Raw genomic sequence first — 17,010 nt, forward strand, 5'->3', positions numbered from 1 at the left:
GGACAGGAATTTATTTCCAGTGACATTAAAGGAAACACAGCAAAAAAGTAATATATTTCACATAAAACCCTGGCTTGTGGAATACTTTTTTAAGCAACCAAGAGGAAGCTTAACTGTCAGAAAAATCTTAGAAAAATCAAGGAAAGTATATTTGCTTTGGAGAATCATACTCCGTATTGTCTGCCTTGACTTCCAGGACTAGCTCTGAACACTATTAATTCAGGATGATGGTAGTAAAAGAATGAATTTCACATTTCCTTTACACATCATCTGTGCTCCATACTGGTGCACAAATCTGTGTACAGGGAGGGAAGCACAGGCCTGTGTTTGAAACACTAATGCCACTGGTGTAATAAAAGCAAATCCAAGAGTTTAGGGTCACTGAAAGAAATTGAATCTCAGACTGACCTACATTTGAACCATGAACAGCATTTTTTTTTTTAACTCTGTAACCTTTTCCTTTCTCTAGCATAAAAATTAAAGCCAGATGATTTTTTTTTGTCTTCTCACAATTTATGATTCAAAATCTGGCTTATTCTTAAAAGTTGTACATTAAGCAATGGAGCCAATGGATGTGAATTCCTACCATGGGACAGAGTTATGGAGTCTGTTATTGTTGACCCATATCCCCAACAGAGGCCACAAACACAGTCAAGTTTTTGACCAGCATCTCTGTGTATGAATTTCGCACAGGCTTGGTACTGATTGCAGGTTCTTCTGGGCTTCACTGACAACTGCACAGTGCCATCTGATGTCCTCAAAGAGCAATAAACTCTTCCTAAAATCTGTTAAGTCACATAAAACCCCAAATCTCAAAATTACAACTTGACCATCACAGAACACTGCTTCACAAGCCTACCTGGAAAAAGAATCTCTAAATTTCCTTCTGTTTTCATCAAAATAATCCTAACCTTGCACATGAAATGACAGGTTCTGAGCTAATTATTACTGCTCATGATACAGTGATAATGATGATGAAAACTCACAGTCTTTAAGAAAATAATTTGTCTAATCAAATGGAGGGAACAATGGACCATATAAATTACTCTTGCCACTAAAATGGATTATTTTGTTGGAGCCTCAACAAGGTTGTTAAATAGCCTACTTACTTATGGACAAGTCTAAATTGAGTAAGAAACACATTTTCTGGGGGAATCAACAGAACATGGGCTTTGATCCCTTCGTCTCTTCAGTGCAGCATTGCAAATAATAAAACCAGTCCTAAATCCGTTCCTCATGTTTTTGGCGGATCAACTAATAGGTGTGTCTTAGTATTTTATACACATTGGATATTAATTTTCTCACACACATATAAACATCCATATGCAAATTTGCTAAAATTGTATGTAAGGCTCCATAAGAGCCTTAAAATGGTTTCAGACAAAGCAAGACCAGCCCATCGCAGAACCATGAGCACTTGCTCTCAAAATCCATGCCATGAAAATATTTGAAAGAAGTTAAAATGATAAAGCACCTTCTAGATTCCAAGACTGTCCTAGCAATGTGTGTGTATTTATATAGATAAAATGCATTTGTTCATCCAGAGTGAAATGTGCAGATCTGCCTCTCTGCATAGTGAACGCAGCACAGGGGATGCTGGCAGGAGTAGATGACAACTTTTGGGGCCGGGAATGGTTTGGTATGTGAGGCGGGTGCTGATGGTGGTGAAATACAGCCACCTACCGACCTCTGGTTCGCTTTGTTTCAGCAGCCCTGCCTTCTCATGTCTAGAAATTCAGTTTTGCAGCACGAAGTCTTGGCCCGACCATTTCAGCAGAAGTTTTACTTACATTCATGGGTTACAAATGATTATATTTGTTAGTGATTGGCATTTATTTTGCGTATGTTTAAGCACATAAGTCAGTGAGGACTGCAGCATGTTGATTATGGAGTCTCAGCAAACTGCACTTGGATTTCACCACAGGATTTGAGCCCATTGCAAGACTTGCTGAGGATTAGCCCAGTTTCCTGCTACGTTACAGTATGTTGGAATCTTACTGCAATGTATTCCATATTGAAACGCACATAGAAGACACTTTAAAATTTAACTACAGAAAGCATTTGTCTTTATGGCTATACTGACAGCCGTGTATTTTATACCAGACAGTGCTATTTCTTGTTCTTGCTTCAAAGTTTACCTTAAGGAGCTACAATAAATATACATTGGTATATTTAGGATAAAGCTATCTGGAGTCAGCTATGTATACACAACATATTTGTTTGTTTGTTTGTTTGTTTGTTTTTTCCTCAGTCTGATTGTTTGGATGTTTATTTGTTTATAGGAACTCAAAACCTGTGAGCTTTCAGCATAATAATTAAATACTTTAATAATTTAATAATCAAAAGTTAGTTCCTTTCTATGTGTAGGGAACCAACTTTTCTTTGAGACCTCTTTGGTTCTGCCTGTTTAATCACTCAGGACAGTAACTGTTTATAACTTTTTAGGCAGTGGGGTTAGAAGATGGTGCTTTATGGTCTTTCTGCGATAGGAAAACATCACACCTCCCTAAATAAAGAACCAGATTCTAAGATCACAGCATGATTATTTTCTGTCTTCTCTCAACTGCATAATTTCTAATTGCAATCAGAAATTAGTCTTACTGGATACTTTATCAACAATTTTCAAAAGTAGTTATTTACATATTTTCATCATAATGACTTTTTACATCAGTAAAACCACCTCTCGTCATGATATAGTTAGCATTGTCAATGTCGTACTGAACATTGTATTTCTCAGTGCTCCTGCAAAGACACCACATTTTATTATTGTTTCATCTGCAAGAGAGAATTCAAAACCACTTAGGATCAAAGCGTACGTGTTGAGGGAGGCCTGGCAGTTGTTGCACCAGATTAACATGTGAAACTCAGTCACAGTCCTTGCCATATCATACGAATGATGTGGATTTTCTGTAGACAGAGAGTCACCCTGAAGTACCTCTACAACTCAGAGGTGTCAAACTCATTTTCACCAGGGGCTACATCACCCATGTGGTTGCCTTCAAAGGGCTGAACGTAGTTTTAGGACTGTATAAATGTAGGAGTAGTTACCCCTGCTCTACATGTTCCATCCTCTGCGTAGATGTTCAAAGACAGTCCTCCGACTCAGACTTCAGGTCTGGGAAATCGTTCCTCCTGGCGAATTTGCTGGTTTGGTGACACTTACCTCGTTTGCTGTCTAGAAATTCAGTCTGGGATCTGAGAAGCCCTTCCTGTCAACGCTGAGACGTGCTTCCACAGAAAGCCTTATTTTTAAATATATGCATTTTTTATTTACGGGAGGAGGGAAACATTTCATAAAAATGTCATGACCAGAGTATCTGACATGCTTTGATGTTACCACAGGCCTGAACGGGGTTTCCACTTTTCAGGTGAACCCTCACCCCACGCGTGGTGTTTCTGTAGTGACACGCGTGCCCTCGCCCACCCTGCAGCACCTCAGGGACACGGCGGCCACAGACCCGCCTGCCACTGATCCACGTCCTGCGTGGGCCTGAATAAAACCACGACAAAACCGGCCGCCCCGTTTCGGCACGTCCCGGACTGGAGCCATCATAGCCGTGGCCCAGAAGGGACTCCCGAGCTCCTGTCACGTTCCCCGGCACACTCGGGTTTCAGAAACGCTCTCCCGTCGTTTCTCGCAAGCACCCCCACACACCCCCAGCGCATCCCCGACACTCCGCCAGGCCGCTGCCGCGGGTTGGGCCGGGCCGGGCCGCGGGGCGGGCCCGGGTCTCAGCCAGGGGCGGTGCCCGCGAACCCGCCCGCCGCCACCATGAGCTGCGCCGCGCTGCTAGCGCTCCGGGGGCCGCGGCTCCTGGGGGCTGCCGCCCGCCCGCCCCGCTGGAGCAGGCGGCGCAGCGGCGGGTGCGAGCCCCCGGCGGGCGCCGCGGTGCGCATCGGCTGCGCCTCGGGCTTCTGGGGGGACACGGCGGCCGCAGGTAGGCGGTGAGGCCGGCGGGGGCGGTGGCTGCCCGCGGGGGAGGCGGGGAGACCCGGCCGGGCGGCGGGGGCGGTCGTTGGGGCGCCGGGGCCTAGCGTGCAGGCGAGCGGCGGCCGGGAGCGCCGCGAACAGCCCCGTTGCGCAAGCGGCCGGGCCGGGCCGCCCGCAAGGCCGTCACCGAGGGCAGGGGCGGGACGGCCTGGCTGGCCGCAGCCCTGCCCAGCCGCGGGCCGGGACCGCCGGGCGCTGCCCGCGGCGCACGGCAGCTCCCCGGGCCGGGCGGGGCGGGGGTTCCGCGGTGCTAACGGCGGGTTCTCCCCTGCCCCGCCAGTGCCGCAGCTGCTGTACGGCGGGAAGCTGGATTTCCTCGTCTTCGATTATCTCTCCGAGGTCACCATGTCGTTGCTGACGGCCGCCAAAGCCCAGTGTCCCGTAAGTAGCCGCTGGCCGCCGGTGCGCAGCCCCAGCGTGCCCGGGCTGGCTCCGGCGGGAGGGCCGGGCCGGGTGGGTGCGGCCCCGGCGGGGGGCGGGCGGCTCCGCTGCCTCCCCGCCTCCCGCCCGGCCCGATCGCGCTCGGAGCCTGGTTGAAACACGTCAAGTTCTGGGGGCACCTGTGCTCTGTATACTTCCCACTTTTACGTATTTGTTTTCATATAGTCCGTTTCATCTAGTGAGAGCATTCGTGTCCTTTCTTACAGCGTTATCCAAACATTTTAAGAGCTAGTTGTTCACTGTTTTCTCGTTTCTGTTAACCAAGAAAAGGGATTGAGTTAACTTAACCATGACAAACGGTTACAGCTTTTAATTCTTTCAGGTTTTAGGTTACACTCCAGATTTTGTCTCTGCTGCAATGGCTCCTTATATAAATGATATTCACAGGAAAGGTATGCTACTCTTTGCATGATTTTATATGTTAATCAAGTTCACTTGCTTAGATGAGCTTTGTTTGCCTGCTATTACTATAAACAGCTGTTTTTTACCCCAGCATTTTGCTGTCCTTTAGGAATAGGGTTTTAAACATCAGCAGAAATCCCATCCTGATAGATGTGAAGTGCAGGTCTGATGGTGACATTGTGTAAATTTGAAATGTTTGCTTTAATTATGAATATATACATGTATTTCTTGCTGTAGCTTTAATCTGTGAATGGAAAATCGCTTTACAGATCTCTTAAAACATGAGATCTAAATGTTTTCAATGCAATTTAAAAGTTTTTCGATATTCACATATAGTTTTAGAGTATCACTTATTTTCTGATCACTTTCTGTTTACATTAGTATTGCTTCACAGCTTTCTGAGCTTGAGAGAAGAAGAGGAATTATTTCAAAGTACCCAATACCTTGCTAACACTGTTGTTGGGAGAGCACAGATCCTTGAATGACTTCTGTCAAATACTGTTCCTGTAGTTGTTTTGATACCATTTGTTTGCCTGATCATGAATCTTTTTGGTCGCTTTTTCCTACTGCGCATAAAAGAAAGATGAGAAATAATATATAACAATTATATATCTGTAAACAGTTTTGCATTGATTCACTCTGATCCTTTAACAGATAAATAGTGTTCATATTTTAATGTGGTTTTAGTACTTACTTGATTAGATATCTGACACCTTGCAAAGATGACAGCTTGCTTGTGTTTCAGCACCGTTTAAGTTTTTAAAACACAAGCGATTGCTGATTCTGCTGAACTTAATTTGCTTTTTTTGTTTAGGTGTTCGTGTCATCAGTAACGCTGGTGGAATTAATCCACTTGCTTGTGCAGCTGCCCTTCAGGAGGTGGCAAAGAAGGCAGATGTTGATTTGAAAATAGCTGTTGTTGCTGGGGATGACCTAATGAGTGAGGTATTTTACTTTGTCTTAAGTAGCATTGTGGAAATTATGTTAATCTATATGGCACGAAGATGACATTTACTGTCCTGTAGAAACTTACTTCGTGTATCTTCATGCAGTAGCCTTCTACCGTTAAAAGCGTCTAAAAATTGTTGCTTCATTTTCTTTATTTTTCTTTAATGCATGAAAACGATTCTGGGCACATCCTATGTTTGATGTGTAATGGGGGTGAATTTTTTGAGGCTATGGATCTGCTTTTTAACTTTCTGAAGCAAACTGTGAATCTGACCTACGGTTCGTTTGCTCTTCAGGAGAAGCCAGGATGTGCTGTTACTTATTGTTTCTGTCTAAATGAAATAATCCCGAGTGTTAAAACTCTTAAATTTGAATGTGATGTAGTTACCATGTGTTCAAATGTTCATCGCTGGTTTTAGTAGTTTACAGGCATTTCCTGTTGTTATTTTGTTTACAGGTAGCTGTTTTTCTCTTTTTAAGTAATTAGTTTATGGCCAGTACGGTAATGTTAAGTGGGAGCATTTAAGTTTTAATATTTAAAAAAATCCTTGAAATCTAGAGATGAAATACATGGCTTTTTTTGACTTAAAGGATAACGCTTTGTGTATGAAGTCTGGTTCCACAAAAAGTGTTGGCCTTACCTGAAAATATACTGTGAAAACAACTTATACATTGGTGGTGGTTAAGAGAGGGGTAGGTTTGAACTATGGTTAAATCTCTGCCTGTAACTTACAAAATTATGTATCTATGTAGGCTCGGTTACTTCTTGCATGCTATTGAATGTGGAAGATGATCAAGTAAGATTCTTTATTTGCAAATTGTGTGCAGTGCTTGGACTTCATTTCAAGAAACTTCTGCCCTACTGAAATTGCTTTAGCACCAGTAGTCCAGAATTTCATTACTGGTACAACAGTGAAATGGTCATTATTTAAGCTTGGCATGGACATTTCTGATCTGAAATAGATTATTTTCTGTGCTATTGTCAGTGTATAACTTATAGGAACAAAAAAGAGACAGCTTTTACTGTCTACAGACAACTTACACTGTTGTACCACACATCATAAATTACACTAGGAGATGTTATTTGTGGTTTAGAGGATTTCAGTCCTTACCACAGAACACCAAATTAATTCAAAGTGGAAGGATTTTTTTTCCACACTATATAATAGATTCCTCCTGTAACTAGCATTAGACATTGGTTCTGTGCAGTCACAGGCCCCTGGATCCACTGGTTTCCCAAGCTGCCTGATGCATGGTCGAAACCATCCACCCCCACCTACCTCTCATACGTATGCAACGTTTTCTAAGTGTCACCTGGAACTGCAGAATTAGCCTTGCTTTCTGGCCACAGACACGTTTCTGTTTGCAGGGTTTGGTTTATTCAGTCCTACAGCAATTACGGACAGTTTAAAAGCCTAGAGAATATACCACTTCATTGTCATTGGCCATCTGTGAATAGGCGAGCATTCTTTAAAGACTGACTTATTTTTCTGTGTGCTGGAAAACTATGGCTAGAAGTGTGTCTAGGGCTTTTAGCCATTCAACTGATTTGTATTGTTACTAATTTTAATGATTATACTTTGATTAGAGTTGCTGTGAAGGGGATCTATTGTCTGATACTAATAAAAGGCTTACAGTAGATACTACAAAATACTCACAGATTTGGTGGATTCTTTGTTTTCTAACAGAAAGAGAACCTGAAAGGAGCTGGCATCACTGACTTAGAGAGTGGCAAACAACTTCCAGAGAACATTCATAGCATGAATGTGTATCTTGGGTGAGTTATTTTAACAAGTTGTTTTAATTATGGAAAAATAATTTTAAGATGTTGCCTTCCTGAAATTGTTTCATTTTGCAAGTAGAACCACGTAGTATGTGAGGTTCACTTTCGCGTCATTCAGGCAACCAGGAGAAAAATGTTTGTAACTCGTAAATAAGCTTTTAATTTAGGGCCTTGCCAGTTGTGACTCCTTAGCATTATAACTCCTGCGAATCCTTAGGTTTTAGTTCAAGCCAAAATAGTTTTAGTTCAGTTATAACAATTGCAAAAATCTGTTTTCATATGCAGAGTATCCTGTTGCTGCATGGTGCAGTTTTTTAGGATGTTGCCCCTAGAGAGATGCAACCAAGGAATTAAAGTGCTGGGACGTGCACTGAGTGCGGTAGGAGGTTCCATGAGGCTGCACTGGATTGTGTGTCAGGCTTTGTAGTGCTTGGATTTTGGAAGCTGGCTTTCCGGCATGGATCACTGTTTTGAAAGATCTCCCTTGCCTCCTTTATGATACTAAAGGCCTCCCATAAATCTGGAAATGCAGGTGTTCTAGCTACGTGTATGTGAACCATTGCATTTTCATTGTCGTCATCAACTTCTTCAGGTAGATCAATATCCATCAAGTCTATTGAAGGGGAAGGACTGAGAAATTGGACAATGGTCAGCTGTTCCCAAAAGCCAGTATATCTTCCAGTTGATGGTCGTGTGATCCTGGTTTTGCTTTTCCATCCTCCATATCATATATATCATCCCTCCTGTATTTCTGTTCAGTGTATGTCTAAAGTTTATGCATGCAGTCTTCCCTTTCTTACCTTCATGGAAAAAACTGCTGTGTTCTCTCTTTTATCGTTATTATTGCACTTTCCAAAAATGCATCTCTGGCAGATAAAGGGTCTGGCTGTACCTAACACAGCATGTATTTTTCTTTGTAAAATAAGGACCTTTTAATAGATGAGTCTTTTAAAATTTGTCTTTAGTGTTTTCTGTTGTTGCTGGATTTTCTGTTTGTTAAACTTCGACTTGCAACATTTGCACATCATGAGTAACTGTAAATGAAATCTAAGAAATAACGTTTGACTTGGGTGAGAAAGTGTTCGTTCCAATTCTGGTGATTCATGATTTATTAATGAATTTTAAAAGCAATGCAAATCAAAGCAGTGAGCACAAAACCAGGCTGGTATGAGGATGAAACATTTTAAAAATCTGTTACCTCTGTCTCTGTTTCATTAACAGATGCTAGAACGGTGAACTGTTGCTCTTGGTTTTCTAATAAAAGCGGTATTTATTTATGCCTCCTTAAACTCAGTTGCATTGAAATGTGAAACTCTTACCAGCCTCTTAAACTAGTCATTTTCATAAGTTACATTTTTCTTTGACAGCATCAGCATCAGCAGTGGATGCTTATTCATAAATTAAACAATAAATCTGTATATATAAAAGAAGTCAACATCAGAGTGTATTGGGTAAAATCTGTAGGTTCTGTTGATAACTCACTTTTAATTCCATAAATCTGATGTTTACAGTTTGATTCAAGTGTGTAAACATCTTAGAAATTTGCATTGGGGTATTGTTTCTTCTGTTTCTGATTTGGGCTATTAGGAGTTCTGTAGATTGAGTCCATGTGCATTTTTAACAACAAAAGCCAAATGGCTTTATTTACTGCTTTTTAAAGGTAGTTACTCAGTTTTTCTGTCAGTATCCTGTATGTATGTATGCAGAAGCCCCATTTGTGCTTTTTACCCCTGACTGTTAACACTATGCCAAGAGGCGTGAGTTCTTTCCGTATGCTGTTTATCTGCTTGTTGTTCTAGATAGTATCCTTTGGTTCATGTAGCAGTGGGAAAAAAAAATACATACTTACTTTTTTGTGTTTAAATCACTAAGAGAACTTCTGTGTCTTCTAATTTACCTCTTGACAAAAACAGGGCGAAGACCACAGAAACTGTAGTAAAATACTGCTCTTAGTTTTGTTCTTCAAGGCACATGGTTTACACGGTTTGTGTTTTCAAGCTGTCTTTTTCATGGAAAAGAATCCAGCAGATGCATGGGAACTCAGGTGGTTCAACTCATTTTGACTGGGCTGACTTTTACCTAACAAACCTGGAAAATCTGTTGCCTGAGTCTCTTTGAAAATAATGACTGCATGGTGCTGCTCTTGAAGTTGGTTGATATTGCAAGTTCTAAAAACACTTACAGAAATTGACCAGAAAGATTAAAAATTGGAAGTACCAAGTTTTCGCTGTGGAGAATATTGGTCTTTATATATAGACTCCTCTACAAATAAATAAGAATAATGAATCTCTGAAAAACACTACTTTCTGTTACTGACAATAGAAGTGACCCTCTGTGCACTATGTTCAAGACAGTTTCTATGACCATCAAGACAAGTGTTTCAATTATGTCATTTAGGTACATGAATTTGATAGGGTGTTCTGATGTTTACTTTTTAAAATACTACTGTTGTATATACAGAATGACAAATTGGTTGTTAAAGTTGATATAATTGATTTCATACAGGATTTTAAAGTTATTTTTATCCTGTGCGTGTTAGGGAACTGATTTTTATTTTTTTTAATGATACTTAAAAAGGTAAAAGGTTTTCTGTTTTGTTTTGTCATCTTTAGTGCAAGACCAATAAGCAGAGCTCTTGACCTCGGGGCTGATATTGTTGTGACAGGTAGATGCGTTGACAGTGGGATTGTATTAGGACCACTCATTCATTCTGTAAGTACAAGTTAATTTCTATATGATAATGAACGTATGGGAATATTCAGTAACCATTGTCAGTCAATTTTTTTTCCTTATGAAAATGTAGTTACTAATTTAAAAATAATGAGCACCTTAAGATGGTGTGGTTTTTTTTTCCTTAGATGCGTGAAAATTTGCCAGCTTCCACTTTTCCTACACTTACAGCAGGGTTGTTTATGAACTCGTGTATCATGAAGCTGGAAAGTGTTTTGGTGAAGTTAAGGAAGTCTTACTGTGTTTCACCAGTATTTCAGTCTTAGGGTTTTTTTTTTTTCCCCTCCCCTCTGGTATGTAAGGTTAAGGAACAGGTCTATCTTTCTTTACCACAAGGTGGTGATAGTAGAACTCATTTTGTTTTTTGGGGGGAAGAGGCAAGGCACATGAGGTGGTCTAAAACACTGGTCCTTTTGAATGGGTAAGCAGTTTTATTTTAAGTAGGTGAGTTTCAATACAACATTTCTCAAATTCCTTGAATTTCAACAAGTTATACAAGCAGGATATGTGGTTTTCTGAAGTATTTTGAATATGTTATACATTTTTGGGAATGACCACACACTGTGAAACATGGAAGCTTTCTTTTGGTGCATATTTAAAAGGAAATCTATGAGGGTATGTGTTAGTGGCTAGTTACAAACATCATGCTCATCTGAATTCATGCATGTCAAACATTACCTAATCTAGAATTAAACTTTCCCATTTATAACTGCCATTATGACTTGTTATTTTATTCCTAGCTGTTTACTTTCTCAAAGTAGTTCTCAGTGTGTATTATTTACTCCAGAGAGGCATATATTGAAAAGTTTTAGGGAGATTTCTGCGAGGTTCTAAATAAAGAACAATATGTATATTGCTTGTACTGTGTTGAACTTGGGAAATATAATTGCTAGTTAAACAGAAAACATACTTACCTTTTTTAAGGATGACTGGTAGTACTCCAGGAACTAATAATTTTCAAAAGTTGAAAAAGTGTAGTGGTTTGTTTATGTGACACAAAACAGGTGCTAGACTTTTAAACCTCTGAGGTATGCAAATTTTGAATAATGGGAATATTGCACTTCCAATTTTTTTGAAGAGGGTATGACTGAGAATTTATGTTTGGGTGTATTAATAAGAGGAAAACTGAAATACATCAGATCTCTTACACTAATTTACTGTATAGCAACTCAAATCAACATACAGCTTCTGCCAGTTATTGTTCTTTAGACTTCTGCAGTTAAGTAAAAACATATCCAATGCATTGTTACTCAAAATAATGAACATAGCATATGCAGTTTTCTGTACTGTATGAAACTTTCATATATGTAACATATTTGTATTTTCCTTCTAGTTTGGCTGGAATAGGGATGAATTTGACTTGCTAGCTGCAGGAAGGTAAATGATATAAGAAGAAATGGGTGAATTTATATTTCATATCATACAGTGTCAGGATAACAGAACTTTTTAAGCGGTGATTTTGCATATTATTATTGAATTCATTTATTTGAATTTTTTTTAGGTTTTGAGTTCTTTTTTAAGGCTCACTTAATATTCTCTCATTTGGAATTGAAATTATAGAAACTTAATTCTAGACCCAATGTAAAATAACAAAATGAGGAAAGGAGTGAGTGATTTTATTTACCAGCTTAATTTTATCTTCCTATCCATTTTATGTCAAGAGATGAAATATTACAGTACAGACCAGTGATTCCCAGCTTTTTCTGTTTGGCCATCAGTGTTTTCATGGTTGAGATGGTGGCAGGTCTTAATCCTCAAAGATGTGCAGAAGGAGATTCAGTCAGAGATCAGCATCCTTGTGTGGTTTTACAGAAGCTCCGTGTCAGTACTCCCGTTTGCAAACCCTAGTTGTAAGTCCTGCGGTTAGGAATCTGATGCAGAAAGCATTGGGTAAAATTCGGTCACCTAATTCAACTTTCTGCAAGATCCGACTGCGTTGAAGTTTATAAAAATGAGTGACTGCTTAGGTAATCCAAGTATACCTAGTAGTAGTGTGCCTGGACCTTCTGTTGCTTGAGAATAAATGCAGAGAGAAACTCTGGCTCCACTGAACTGAGGATGATAGATGAGGATTTTCCCTGCAACTCTGTTGAGTGTTTATGGACTATCACAATCAAAGATTGGAAAATCATAATACATAATCATAATATATTCTTTCTTTCACATTGGAAGTGAGATCTTGTGTCTCTTGAGTTAAAAATGGGCTTTGCGTATAGAGATATACATAGTGCAGACTGTTAAGGTACTGAATTTAGGTCAAGAATTCTTGAAATGACCAATGAAACTTTGGGTTTGGTGTCAGATAATCTTTTAGGTGCTCCTTTTTTTCCAGGAAATTAATTTCATTCTTCATGTATAAGTTATTCCTATCAACTCTTCTTATATTCATCTTTCAGAATCCCTTGTTATGTTTAATGCAAAATTTATAAATGTATTAGATGTCTATGGGGGAAAAAATTAGCATGTTCTGTTATTTAGCTTTATTTCCACTGTACTATTACATTTTAAAGCTGGATTTGTGAAACTTGATTTTACAGAATATTTAGTTATTTGAATGCCATTTTCCCAGCCTTGCAGGTCATCTCATTGAATGTGGTGCTCAATGTACAGGTGGAATATTCACTGACTGGCATGCAGTACCAGACTGGTAGGTAACCGTGACATCAGCATGTATGTTTGTAGTGGGCCAAAGATGAGGTTTCCTACTATATATGTGTTGCAAAAACTGCTTCTACTTTATTCTTTTGAGGGGGGGCAATATGCACCTCTTGATATTTTTCCACCTTGATGTTACTCTTCTACAAAGTCTATTCTCTGTATTGCAGTTTTTCTTGTCAACCGAGGGTTTTCTTTGTTAAGCAGATGAGGTGAAAAAATTTTAGCCCTTTGATTTTTTTCTTTTAGATTATTTTTTCTGTTTCCTTTTATATAGTCTGATTTTTTTGGAAAGATTTTATTGGCTTTTGTGTATGATTGTAATGGAAAAGACTATATGCATATTGTGGATGCTGTTTCATAAATCTTCAGTTAGATCAGGGTTGCGTACTGTTCGGTCACAAATTTTATGTAATTTGCTTTGGTAGGGATGAAGGTATGCCACAGTCCTCTCCTGCTGTGTGACCTGATCTCCACAAGTGTGTTGAGCTGTCAGTCCTTTCAAAAAGTTACGTGTGTTATCTTGTGTTCAGACCTACTGAATTAGACTTTCATGTAGAGAGGTCCTTCTGCTTGCTGAGAAGTACCAGAGGGGAAGAGTAATGTAGCCTGCTTTTGACTGACTTGTTTTCAAAAAGAGTCAGGGAACATGTTTTGCATAGGATGAGTGATTTTTGGCTATGGCTTATTAGTCTTTTCCTTGGGATGAGAGGGAGGAATCTTGTCCTGTGCCATTTTCCTGCTCCATTGGGATCGGACTAGATGATCTTTTGAGGTCCCTTCCAACCCCTAACATTGTGTGATTCTGCAATGTGATGAGAAGGGCTGAGATTCCTTTATGTAATGGAGGAAAGGGCTGAAGGGCAGTGGAAGAGGTGCAGGAGGGAAGAATGGCTTTCGTGGAGCATGTTCCTGCTCCCAGGTTGATCCTGGGAAGGAGCCCCCTGGGGACAACCTCTAGTCCAGGTGCGTGAACTAGCACAACACTGTGCCCTGCAATCTGAAGAGCTGCTGTCCTGAGTTAGTTCCCTAGGGCTGCAGAGCTTTTTTTCTCTTACTTGTAGTGGCTGTTGCTGATTCAGACCGTGATCCTGAAAGATGTGTTCTGCTTTTCTGAGTTCCTGAACACTGCTGACTTAGAGGTGTAGGCACATAGGGGATTGAAAGAAACAGGGTCAGACAGTTCTTTTCACCTATTAGAAGGCTACTAGCCCTGAACAAACTGCACTTGCTCTTCACTGTTGTGTTCAATGGGAAATCAAATGAGAGGGTTTATAGTAACGAGACACTCTGTTCCATTTGAAAACTTAAAACTGCTAATCAGATTCCTATTCTGATATATCTCCTGATGATTTTGTTATGCTGTATTATGAAACTTAAAATCTCCTGTAAGAGAATCCAGAAGACCTTGTTTCATAAAAGAATGAAAGAAAAAAACCAGAATACTACTTTTTTTTTTTTTTTCAATTAAAATGCTGAGTGGTTCTTTAAGGATTTTTCTGTGAGAAATTGCAGTCTGGTTTAAAAAAAGAAAAAGGAAGCTTGAGTAGGTTAAGCTCTGACGTAGTAGAGCAGGAGTAGCTAATTTTACAGACAAGTATATGTACATTGTAAACGCATAGCTCATACTCATGTGTGCGTGTGTGTTTGTATAAGTAAAAATCATATAACTGTCTAAAATCACAGTAGTCTTGTGGCTTAGAGCTGACTGAGGCTGACTTGAATTGCTACTAAAATATATAGAAGGTCGACACCCAATACTGCTGTTACCTTGTCCCCATCGATCCGCATACATACTTCTGAACCATTTGTGATTGTCTTTGTGCTAATATAACAGTAATTTATTGACCTTCAGGTCTACTAAAGAATTAATCATGGTGCCGTAAAACTAGGGGGTTTGTTTGCAAATTCAAAAAGTCTTAGGCATTTAATTAATGAATTTTTTAAAATAAAATCACGTTACATGTCAGCCTGTATGATAAGCTCCTAAAACCAGTCAAAACCAAAATAATGTGTGGGCTTTAATTTTATATTTGGAGAGGAAAAGTAGAAGACTAACTAAAGTGGGCTTGTGGTCCAGCACATCTGTTTGGGATAGATGGAGGTGAGGAAATTTGTTGGAGAGCTTTGCTGCTTTTTTTTTTTTTTCTTTGATAATTAGTTCTTTACTATATTTAGGTCCAAATGCATGAAGGGGAAATGCCATGAAAGGTTTTGGGCTGCAGAAAAATGCATTTTCTGTCTGATAGCTTAGTAATCACCTGTTGAATCTTTAAGTTAAAAAAACCTGACAGGGTGAGGTTTCTATTATTTAGGCAGTCTGTATCTGTTTTCAAAGCATGTGGATAATGCATTGCATAATAGTGCACAATAATAATCCGATAATTCATAGTTTCAATAATGACCAAAACATGTAACACCTGCTGCCACCAACATTGTTCATATCAACAATGGGTCAACAGAGCTCTGACAGATGTTGCAGAAGTTACTATTAATGATTTCTCCTTCATTTAGGAAAAGCTATGTTTTCAGCAGTCTCCTGAAAGTAAGCATGTGTAATTTAGATCTCAGTAAATCAGTTTTGTGATACGTAATGTTAAATCCAAACCAGTCCAACAAAGTCAGTAAATGTGGGGGGAAGAAGCCAAGTCAGTGCTCTGTGTTTGTCATTAAAGTGCCTTTCATGTACTAATTTCTCACTGCCATGAGTGTGTTCATGCAGCCAAGACCACTTAATCATTCAGCTCTGCAGACATTTACTGGGCCTTTATGCTAGTAAGACAACCTTTCACAGCATTTATGCTGTTTGGAACTAAACACTAGAGGGCAATCTCTCTTTTCCTCACATCTTATTGCAGAAGGTAGGTTTGGTTATGATTAGACTCAGGTAATTTTTTTTTACTTTTTTTCTTTTTCCTCCCTGAGAACAGTAGTCCATATTGCTCTTCTGTCTTTGACTGCTGATGAAGGTGTCAGTGTACTGCCAAGAGGGACTGATGAATATGAGTGTTTTGTAACTTGTAAACAAACAAAATTTATCAAATTTTAGGCTTATAAACCTTATCTGCCTACACTTTATGCATAAGCAAAGATAATTAACTATACGAACAAGAGCACCTTAAATTAAATTAAGCCCAGTAAGAGTCAGACCTTGCATTCCATGCATATGGTAACACATCTATAAGTATTGAGAGACTGGATTGAACCCACTTCATTCATCCAACATAGTTTTTTAGGGTTGATTTCAAACTTTTTCTTTTATTATTGCCTTGAACAGTTTGATGTGGAGTGCTTCTGAGAACTCAATTCCACTGCAAAAGGGTGCTTTAAGTCTCAGGAATGTTCATATGAGTATATTGTGGTGATTGAATGGTTAGTTATTAAAACCTAAGCTATACTTTCTTTTTCTTTATTGTCATGGTAAAGTAAGGCTCTAGGATTTTTTAATTGTTCTGGGTGTATCTCCATAATACATTTGACTTAAACTTAGGAATCTTGAAGCTGTAAAGTTTTGTCTAGTTTTCCTGAAAACAGGCAGACAGGTAGAGGGAATAGATGCTCTTTACTTTTCCAGTGAGAGGAAGGCTGCTTGACTCACTGCTTGTCTGAATTCTCTGATGTTTAGCAAAGGGAATGCAAGAAACCATTAGTTCACAGTTTATAGAAGACTAATAAGCATTCTTAAGTAACTGATTTTAAGTAAATTTTATTTTAAAAGGCACTTATTCCTTTTCTGTTATTTGTGTAGTAATATATGTCAGCAGATGGTCAGAAGTGATAATACATCACTGCTCTCTGTTTAGAGTGCAGCACTCAACAGGGAATTCACACAATGCGTCAAAATGAACCGTGATGCCAAAACTATATTGGTAACGCACAGCTCTGTATTTTAACCTCAGACATTGCTGTCTCTTACTATTATTTAGTGCCAGTGGATGATTAGTATATTGTTTTGAAATGCAGTAGAGAATAAACTGATGCTGATCAGTAGAGTAATCGTTTTGAGGAGATGATAAACACTGACATTTTGCCCTAAGCCAAGAGCGTACAGTAGTTGTCG

The 17,010-nt window shown here is 39.4% G+C and overlaps 1 protein-coding gene across 4 annotated transcripts in view; it reads left to right on the forward strand.

Moving 5' to 3' along the window:
- Positions 1-3,771: 3,771 nt before the first annotated feature.
- Positions 3,772-17,010, forward strand: part of LOC135988318 (uncharacterized) — a 60,290-nt gene continuing 47,051 nt past the window's right edge. For all 4 annotated transcript variants that reach the window (XM_065634205.1, XM_065634206.1, XM_065634207.1 and 1 more), the window contains exons 1-8: positions 3,772-3,938; positions 4,272-4,372; positions 4,755-4,824; positions 5,649-5,779; positions 7,471-7,559; positions 10,178-10,277; positions 11,629-11,672; positions 12,865-12,942. In XM_065634205.1, the coding sequence (XP_065490277.1) occupies positions 3,773-3,938; positions 4,272-4,372; positions 4,755-4,824; positions 5,649-5,779; positions 7,471-7,559; positions 10,178-10,277; positions 11,629-11,672; positions 12,865-12,942 (779 nt within the window). In that variant the 5' untranslated portion in view covers position 3,772. The remainder of the gene's footprint in view (positions 3,939-4,271; positions 4,373-4,754; positions 4,825-5,648; positions 5,780-7,470; positions 7,560-10,177; positions 10,278-11,628; positions 11,673-12,864; positions 12,943-17,010) is intronic.

The sequence above is a fragment of the Caloenas nicobarica genome, chromosome 4 (genome assembly GCF_036013445.1).
Source record: "Caloenas nicobarica isolate bCalNic1 chromosome 4, bCalNic1.hap1, whole genome shotgun sequence".
NCBI lineage: Eukaryota > Metazoa > Chordata > Aves > Columbiformes > Columbidae > Caloenas > Caloenas nicobarica.